Genomic DNA, 8,798 nt, shown 5'->3' with positions numbered 1-8,798 from the left:
CAGTGGGGGCGTGTTGGTTTTGTTGTGGTTTTTTTGTTTTGTTTTGTTTTGTTTTAAATGGGTCCGATCGAAAGGGTTTTCTCGCTGTCACGTGGTTGTTTTTATTTCCATTCAGGGAAGAGGAAGGCCAGCGGGGTGCATTCCCCCCCCCCTCCCCGTAAAGCAATATTTTCTCATTACATGCCAAAAAAAATGCAGCCAAGGAGCCCAGTGCTCCCCATCCCCCTGCCCCCATGCAGGGGCCCACAAAACTTCAGGCACTACTTGACTCTTTCTCTAGGCAATATCTCTCCTGTGGCCTCTGCAGAGCCACGCCATTGGTTGGGATTGGGTTTTTTTTTGGTTTGTTTTGGGGTTTTTTTATTATTAGCCATTTTAAAAACGAGGAATAAAAGGATATTTAATGAGCCACCCCAGCAGGCATGCGTGTGCTTTGTTTAGCGTCCAGGGACGGAGGAGGCCCTGAAGGGCTCCTGTCCTTCCAGGCCCTGGCCTTCCCTCCCACCTCTCAAGGGGGTGAGAGGAAAGGAGGCCCGCGGAGAGCCCAGCCTGGTCCCATTTCAGGGAGGCACCTCCTCGGGGTGCTTTTGGGCAAACTCTGCTCCCACAGAAGGTAAGTTTTTTTTTCAGAGCATGAGGAAAGCAGCTCTGGGGAAGGTGTCGCAGGAGCTGGTGAGGCTCAGGATCCTGTGCAAGACACTGAGAGCAAGGGAGGACCTCGGCGTCACACTGTGGTTGCTGCTGGAGCTCCCCGCACCTACCACCGCAACCCCAAGGGCTCAGCCAGCAACCACCGCCACGCGGTGACTCCGGGGTCACTCCTGTCCTCGCCCGGAGGTGAGGGGCGGAGCAGCACAGAGCCCCCTAGCCCAGCGGCTGAAGCCAAGGCAGGCACCCCCTCACCCCTGCTTGGGCCAGAGAGCGGAGGAGATGGGCTGAGAGCTGGGGTAGCTCAGCCACAATCCTGCGTCCCAGGCCACAGCGTGTTGGGGCAGTGCTGGTCCCACACGCCTCATGGACTCCGTAGTCTCAGCTCCTTGCCACAATGGCTGGGGGTTGCAGCAGCCACTGCCACCAGCCCCTCCTCAGAGCAGAGACTTTAATTAAAAGGTGACTAAAAAAGAGACCCCGATGCACCGAGTTGTTTTTGTATAAAAGCCCGAGGTCAGCAACCTCAGTGCCAGCAGAGTCTGTGTCCCCTGGTCCCGGCTGGCTGCACAACGCAAGCTGGGGGCTGCGGCGGTGTCCTCTCTGCCGGCAGGGGCGCAGGCCAGCCCGAGCCCCCCTGCCAAGCACTGCAGAAGGGACGAGTCCTTCCCAGGTCAGCCAGGGCTGTTCCTGTTGGCTGGAGAATCCCTGGGGCAACGCCGGTGTGGCCTCACCGCAAACTGCTGCTGCTGCTGGCCTGGGAGCTGCCCACCCCCGGGTGCTCTGGGCTGTGCCGGTTCTGCAGAGGAAGGACAGACACGCGTCCCTGAGACCTCTGGCTCGACAGCAGCACCCCCAGGGAATAGCCCCTCACTGCCTGGGCCAAGCTCACCGCCAGATGGCCCCTAGGGTGGGCACAGGCTGGGAGTCAAACCCCGGCTCTCCCCACCCACCTTCTTTTTCTTTTTCTCTTTCTTCTTCCTCTTCCGTTCCGGATCCTCCTCTTTTTTCTTCTTTTTCTTCTTGTGGTCAGAGTCTGAAGGTGTTTCTGGACAAACGAGAGCGCCAGATGAGCTGTGTGTCCCCCAGGGCGGGATGGAAGAAGGAGCAGCTGCAGCAGCGAAGCGCAGCCTCTTACCTGGGGGGACGGGATCCTGCGTGCGGCTCTGCTTGTGCTTGTGCTTGTTCTTCTTCTTGGGTGGCTGGATGTGCATCAGCCGGCACTGCTCGGGCAGCTGGGGAGAGGAGATGGGGCTGGTCAGGCCGGGCCAGGACCCTCCCGCCCTGCTGCCTCCGGCCCTGCTGCCTCCAGCCCTTGCTGCCAACCCCCAGCCCTCAGCCCCAGACTCACCGGGCCAGCGTGGAGGCGGAAGCCTGTCAGCATGGTGCCGGTGAGGGGGGTGAAGGAGCTGCCGCAGATGGGGGGCTTCTCGATGAGGGAGCGCAGGCTGCTGTTGTCGTGGGAACCGGGCAGGTCGATCATGCCAGGCAGGTCGGGGAGGAAGTTGCTGAGCTTCTCCTTCACCTTCTTGCCGCAGAACTTGTTGTAGGCGTGCTCCAGGTTGTAGTGCGTGATCAGGTTGGTGCTGCCCGTCAGCTCCGTGGTGCCTGCGCCAGACGGGGGTAAAGGATGGGCTGGTGCTGCCGCCCAGCCGGGCCCCCCGCCCCGCTTGCCTTCCCCGCCCGCCATCAGGGACACCCCCAGCCCCGCTCCCCACCCCGGCGACCCCCCAGTCTCCATCTCCTTCTCCATCGCAACACCGGGACCCCCAGCCTCGTTCTCCCGGCCCCGGCCCCAGCCCCCCGAAGGCCTCATTTCCCCAGGCGACGGCTTGCTGCTTGGTCCCGCCCCCTGCATGCTCATTGGCCTGCCGCACTGTCAGTTCGCGCCTCCCCGCCCATCACCCTCTCCCTTCATTGGCCCATCGCGCCGCCAGTTACCGCCGTGCCCCTGGTCCGCCACGCCGATTGGCCGAGCGCGGCGCCCGCCCCCCGTCCCGAAGCCCCGCCCCGCACCTGGCAGCTCCCGCAGCAGGTAGAAGGGGCCGGCGGCGGCCTTGCGGGCCGCGTCCTCGCCCGGCGGCGGCGCGGCGGCGGCGGGGGGCGGCGCGGCCCCGGCGCCCGGCGCCTTGGCGGGCCCAAAGCCCAGGGCGGCGGTGGCGGCGGGCGGCGGCTCGGCCCCGACGAACAGCGCCGAGAAGCTCTCCATCTTCCCGGCGTGCCCCGCGCGGGGCCAGCCCGCCGCCCCGCCCCGTCGCGATTGGCCAAGCGCCGCCCAGCCCCCGCCCGCTGACCCGGTTGCTACGGGAGACTGGGTCCCCGCCTCCTTGCTTGGCCCTTCTCTCTTCCCCCCTCATTGGTCCGCCGGGTTACGGAAAGTGCGAGACAGCGCTGCTCGCCGTCGGCCAGCGGGGAAGAAGTCCCGCCTCCCCCGGACGAGCAGGCGGGCGGCCCAATAGGCGCGTGGCGGCCGTGCGGCGGCCGGGGGAGCGGAGGTGAAGATGGCGGTGGTGGCGCCGCTGCTGGCGCTGCTGTACTCGGTGCCGGGGCTGTGCCGCTGGCTGGCGCGGCCCTACTACCCGCTCTCCGCCCTGCTCGCCACCGCCTTCCTGCTCGTCCGCAAGGTCCCGCCGCTCTGCCAGGGGCTGCCCTCCCAGCGGGAGGACGGCAACCCCTGCGACTTCGACTGGGTGAGCGCCCCGGCCCGCGCCCGCCGGGCCCTGCCCTCCTCTAGGCCTGCGTCCCCGCACAGCCGAGGGAGCGGGGATGCCCGCTAGCCACTGGCATTGAGCTGCCGCTGCCATCCTGTCGCTGAGGGGCTCCCCGGGCTCCAGCGAGGATGGGAGGCCGTGCCTGTTATTGCAGGGGCAGCCCTCTCTCCTTGCTGTCTCCCCCCCGGGATTCGGGAGGGAAAGGAGCTCCAGGAGGAGGCAGGGAGCTGGCGGGACTTGGGGCCAGCAGGGCCTGGCACGGCCACTCGTCCCTGTGCCAGGCTGGGCCGGGAGCAGCCTGACTGCGGGAGGGCGGCACGGCTCAGCCGGTGCTGGTGGCCAATCCCAGGCTCTGCCGCGCGGCAAGCACCGGGCGCCTGCAGGGTCCCGTGGGTGCCTTCTGTTCACGCCATCTCTCCTGTCCCAGCGGGAGGTGGAGATCCTCATGTTCCTCAGCGCCATCGTGATGATGAAGAACAGACGCTCCAGTGAGTTGGGGCTTGTGCTGTGGGGTGTGTGCAGGGGACTGTGGGGCTGCTTGTATGGCCTCACCCAGGGAGCTGGATGGCTTGGGATCTGGAGGACCGGATCTGGCCTTTCCTCAGGATCCCCCCTGATCTGGCCCCATCTTCTGTCCCTCTCTCGCTTCCCCAGTCACTGTGGAGCAGCACATCGGGAACATCTTTATGTTCAGCAAAGTGGCAAACGCCATCCTCTTCTTCCGCCTCGACATCCGCATGGGCCTGCTCTACCTCACGCTCTGCATAGGTGAGACCTCTCGGGGGGCACCCGTTGCACTGGGGGCAGTGCTGGTCTGCCTCGCTTTGGCTTGGCCTGCCCTCAGCACCCGCTGTCCCTGCCTGTCCTCCATGCCACCTGGCTGGGAGGGCCAGAGCTCCCTCTTGCCATGAGGCTGACCTGTGGCCTTCGTTGCTGGAGGAGGCTGCAGGGGTAAGGAGCCTCCGTGGGCTCAGGGGGCAGTGGTGAGTGAGGGGAGGGGCTCAGGAAGCGCCCTGAGGGGGAGGCCTGCCTGCCCCAGGGCGCGCTCATCCTCCGTTCCCCCTGGGCTGCTCTGGGGAAGGAGGAGCCTCGTCCCAAACCCAGCCTGGGCCTTCCAGGGGCAGGGGGGGCTCAGGGGCACTGTCGTTGCAGTGTTCCTGATGACCTGCAAGCCCCCCCTCTACATGGGCCCAGAGTACATAAAGTACTTCAGTGACAAGACCATCGATGTGAGTATCCCCTCCCCAGGGGGGTGCCAGGGGTCTCTGCCTGCTGTCCCCTGCTGAGCTCCACGCCCCCGTGGCAGGAGGAGCTGGAACGGGACAAGCGGGTGACCTGGATCGTCGAGTTCTTCGCCAACTGGTCCAGTGAGTGCCAGTCCTTCGCCCCCATCTTTGCCGACCTCTCCCTCAAGTGAGTGGTGCCTGCTGGGGCCGCGGTGAGTTGGAGTCATGGGGCTGGGCTCGTGTCCAGCCCTGCAGTGTGTCTCTGTCCTCCCAGGTACAACTGCTCGGGGCTGCACTTTGGGAAGGTGGACGTCGGCCGGTACACGGACGTCAGCACCAGGTTTGGGGGGAGACAGCCTGTGCAGCAGGACCCATGCCGGGGCAGAGTCCCTGGGAGCCCCCCAGCCCCCCCGCCACTGCCTGGGGGTCACTGTTGGCCTCTTCCCCCTCCTGCCACAGGTACAAGGTCAGCACCTCGCCCCTCACCAAGCAGCTGCCCACCCTCATCCTCTTCCAGGGCGGGACAGAGACCATGCGCCGGCCGCAGATCGACAAGAAGGGCCGGGCTGTGTCCTGGACCTTCTCTGAGGTGGGTGGGACATTCCAGCCCCTTGCCCCCTGCGCCTCTGGGGCAGGAAGGGGCTCGGCAGTCAGGCCACACCCTGGGAAGGGTAGAGGGGCCGCGGGGGTCCCTGGGGTGCTGACGCTGCCCCTTGGCCACAGGAGAACGTGATCCGGGAGTTCAACCTCAACGAGCTCTACCAGAAGGCCAAGAAGCAGTCGAAGCCACGGGAGGAGGGGCCGGAGGAGCCCCTCGGGGTGCAGGCTGCTGCCGGGCAGCCGAGCGGGGAGACCAAAAAGGAGAAGTAGAAGCTGCGCTGTCACCCATCACCATGTCACCGTCACCCTGGTGGCACCGGCGGGCCCTGCGGGGGCAGGTCCCAGCCCAGCCCCGGGAGCACAGGGCCCTGGTGCGGGCAGGGCGGTAGGACGGGCCCCGCCCCGGTTAACGTTCATCCTCATCACTGACAATAAACGGACCGTGACCGTGACCGTGACTGTGACCGGGGGGGGGGGGGGGGGGGGGGGGGGGGGGGGGGGCGCGCCTGGACCGGCGGGGGTGGGGCTTGCCGCAGGGGGCGGGCCCCTGCGAAGGCGCCTCGCTCCCATTGGCTGGCGCCGCAGCGCTGGCTGCACGGCGGGTAGGGGGAGCGGCGGGCGCTCGGGCGGAACCACTGAGCCTGCCCGGGGGGGGTGGCGGTGCTATAGGGGCCCGGGCCGCCGCGCCACGCGTGACCTGGAAGGGCGAGGGTGTCCCGCGGAGCCGTGCGGCGGGCGCTTGGAGGGGCGGCCCGGTCCGCCGGCCCGCGGCATTCAGCCTCGAACGCCCCTTTCCGACTCCCGCCCTCCCTCCTTCCCCCGGCGGCTGGCCCGAGCGGCGGAGGCGGGCGCGGCGCCGCGCGGGCGCGGCACGTGGTTGGCGCGGCGCGGCAGGTAGGAGGCGGCGCGGCCGCTCGGGGCCCCGCGCCCCGTCCCAGCTCTTTCCCTCTCCCCGCGGTGGCATCCCCGGGACCTCCTTTCCCGCCCCGACACCGTGGCGGTAATCCCCCTTCTCACTGCCGTGGCGGCACCCTCGAGGACGCCTCTTGTCCCCCGTGGTGGACCCCCGGGGACCCGCCCTTCCTGACCCCATCCCTAAACAGGATCCCTGTGCGGACCCGTCTTTCACACCCCCCCGCCCCCCGCCCCCCCCCCAACGGGATCCCTGGGCCCCCCTTCCCGCTCCCCACCGCGGGACCCCGGGGCCGGGCCCCGCCGTTGCCCAGGCCCCACCGCCCCGGCGGCTCTCCCCAGGATGGCTCCCCGCCGGAGGAAGCGCGGGGCCCAGCAGCCGACGGCGGCCGAGGCACCGGAGCAGGCGGCTGCCCCCCGGAAGCGGGTGCGTGCCCAGAGCGAGGGCAGCCCGGGGGGCACCGGCCCCCGCGTCGTCATCGAGCACTGGTGAGCCGGCCCGGGTGCCGAAAAGGGGGTTTTCGGGGTGCCCCCGGCGGGCGCTGACACACCCCCCCCACACCCCCCCCCCCGCGTTTCCCCCCCAGCAAGAGCTGACGCGTGTTCGGGCGCAACGCGGCGGCGGTGAGTGAGGCCCTGCGCGGGGCCGTGGCCCACCTCTCCGTGGAGATCAACCCCCGGCAGCCGCGCAGGAACAGCTTCGAGGTGTCCCTGGTGAAGGAGGACGGCAGCAGTGAGTGCCGGGGCCGGGGGGCGGCGGGGGGCCTCCCTGGCACCCCTGACCCGCCTCCCCTTGCACTCCCCAGCCGTGGAGCTGTGGAGCGGCATTGGGAAGGGGCCCCCCCGCAAGCTGAAGTTCCCCCAGCCAGAGGCCGTGGTGGAAGCCCTGAAGAGCAGCTTGGCATAGAGATGGCGGCCAGGTGAGCGGGGACGGGGATGGGTCGGGACAGGGACAGGGACAGGGACCGCACCGTGACTATCCCCTCCCCTCAGCCAAGCCAGGACCGGCACCCGCGGCGCGAGCGTCCATGAAGAGGCAAGACGAATTGGGGGGCACCTGCCAGCCCCAGTCCTGTCTCCGATGCTGCAGCTCCACCACGAGAAGCCACCGCCGGACCCCCTGGCTCCCCCAAGCTCTCCCCTTGTCCCCCCCTGTTATCAAATAAAGCGTAGCAGCCCCATGGCGCAGCTGTGTCAGCTCCAACGCTTTATTTCGATGCCAGGCAGCTGGGGGCTGGTGCAGCCCCTTTACCTAAGGTGAGGGCAGCCCTGCCCGCAGTCAGGGGACCGAGCCGGCCCCCCTAGGTGACAACATCCACCTCCTCATCGGACTCTGATGAGGGGCAGGGCCAGATACAGACAGTGCCAGGGGGCAGGCACGGCTCTACCATCCCCACATCCACCTCCTCCTCCTCAGGATCGACTGGGGGCTCTTCCAGGGGCACTGCCTGTCCACAGTCCCGTTGAGATGCGGAGGGCACCCGACCTTGCTTCCTCCAGGCCACCCATGAGGGCTGCCGGGGTGGGGAGCACCTGCCTGCTCGCTCTGCAGCATCCCTGTCCAGGGGGGGGCACGGTTTCCTCACCCCCCCATCGCCTGCTGCCACAGCACCAGGTGCAGTGGGGGGCTGCCTCTCCTGCACCACCTCCCAGCACCCCCCGCTCTCCACCTTCCGCAGCTTCACCCGCCCCACAGGGCCGGGGTGCACGGTCCGTGGAGAGCATGGCTGCCTCCACAGGGGGACAACGGTGCTCCCAGAGGAGGCACCAGCACCGCCGGGCTCAGCCCTGCCACCCACTGTCACAGGGAGGCCGTGCCGGGGGGGGTGCAGGCAGGAGCGGTCGAGCTGCCGCTGGGGTCCCAGCCTTACCAGACGTCCCCCCTGGAGCTGCAACGACTCGAGCTCGGTGATGCGGAGGTGGCGGGCAGCTGCCAGCACCTCCTGCACCTCCTCCTGCGTGGCCTCCAGCTCGGCAGTGTAGAGAAAGTGCACCAGCTTGCGCAGCACCCCAATCTTCAGCCCTCCCAGCTCCAGCACCACCCTGCGACCCCGGGGGGGCAGCTCCCGTCCCAGCTGCTCCATGAAGAAGGGGCTGCAGACGGAGAGGACGCAGCAGTGGGCCACCACCGCCTCGCCTGCAAAGCAACAGTGGCTGTCACTGCCCTGCAGCACCCCCTCCTCTCCCCCCTCCCCCCTGGGGAGTTGCAGGCACCGGGCTACCCACTCACCTTCAGCCTGCAGGACTGCGTCGCAGAAGACATCTGCTCGCTGCTGCTGCTGGTGGAGGTGCTGGAAGGCCACGCGGAGCAGGCGGGTGCTACGGTAGACCAGCCTCGGGGTGGCCGATGGAGAGCCCATGGGCACCCTGTGGAGACAGGGTGGCGTTGGGGACACGGGGATCAGCATCCACCTCCCCCACTTCGGGCTGGCCTGAACGGTTTGGGACTGGGACGTGGTGGGGCCCACAGAGGAGCACGGGTGCAGGTTCGTGTTGCAGCACCCCTGCAGCCATGCAACGGTCGGCGCAGCTGCACAGCCACCGTGCAGAGCCCCGCGTGTCCGTGCAGCGGCCCGCACAGCCCCGAGCAGCTGTGCCCAGGCCTGCGGGCCCGTCCAGGGCCGGCACCGCCGCGCCACGGCCCCGCAGCCCCGCCAACCCCTGGGGCTCCGCTCGGCCACCAGAGGGCGCCAGCCACGGC

General features: G+C 68.4%; 4 protein-coding genes across 4 annotated transcripts; 2 read left to right on the top strand and 2 right to left on the bottom strand.

The window, feature by feature from the left end:
- Positions 1-76: 76 nt before the first annotated feature.
- Positions 77-2,857, bottom strand: MED19 (mediator complex subunit 19). The gene is made up of 5 exons (XM_086472202.1): positions 2,665-2,857; positions 2,000-2,256; positions 1,787-1,883; positions 1,602-1,696; positions 77-1,447 (listed from the first exon to the last, which is right to left on the bottom strand). The coding sequence occupies exons 1-5, from the start codon at positions 2,855-2,857 to the stop codon at positions 1,379-1,381; spliced, it is 711 nt and encodes a 236-aa protein (XP_086328328.1). The 3' UTR covers positions 77-1,378.
- Positions 2,858-3,149: 292 nt separating this feature from the next.
- Positions 3,150-5,471, top strand: TMX2 (thioredoxin related transmembrane protein 2). The gene is made up of 8 exons (XM_086472178.1): positions 3,150-3,338; positions 3,787-3,847; positions 4,014-4,127; positions 4,512-4,588; positions 4,666-4,772; positions 4,860-4,925; positions 5,045-5,174; positions 5,309-5,471. Exons 1-8 carry the CDS (start codon positions 3,150-3,152, stop codon positions 5,453-5,455), a joined length of 891 nt encoding a protein of 296 aa, XP_086328304.1. The 3' UTR covers positions 5,456-5,471.
- Positions 5,472-6,440: 969 nt separating this feature from the next.
- SELENOH (selenoprotein H) lies at positions 6,441-7,004 on the top strand. The gene is made up of 3 exons (XM_086472397.1): positions 6,441-6,586; positions 6,685-6,830; positions 6,904-7,004. The coding sequence occupies exons 1-3, from the start codon at positions 6,441-6,443 to the stop codon at positions 7,002-7,004; spliced, it is 393 nt and encodes a 130-aa protein (XP_086328523.1).
- Positions 7,005-7,398: 394 nt separating this feature from the next.
- On the bottom strand, positions 7,399-8,457 carry BTBD18 (BTB domain containing 18). The gene is made up of 2 exons (XM_086472403.1): positions 8,328-8,457; positions 7,399-8,234 (listed from the first exon to the last, which is right to left on the bottom strand). The coding sequence occupies exons 1-2, from the start codon at positions 8,455-8,457 to the stop codon at positions 7,399-7,401; spliced, it is 966 nt and encodes a 321-aa protein (XP_086328529.1).
- Between the last annotated feature and the right edge of the window lie 341 nt (positions 8,458-8,798).

The sequence above is a fragment of the Leptosomus discolor genome, chromosome 12 (assembly GCF_034619465.1).
Source record: "Leptosomus discolor isolate bLepDis1 chromosome 12, bLepDis1.hap2, whole genome shotgun sequence".
Taxonomy (NCBI): Eukaryota; Metazoa; Chordata; class Aves; order Leptosomiformes; family Leptosomidae; genus Leptosomus; species Leptosomus discolor.
This window is presented reverse-complemented; position numbering and strand designations above follow the sequence as displayed.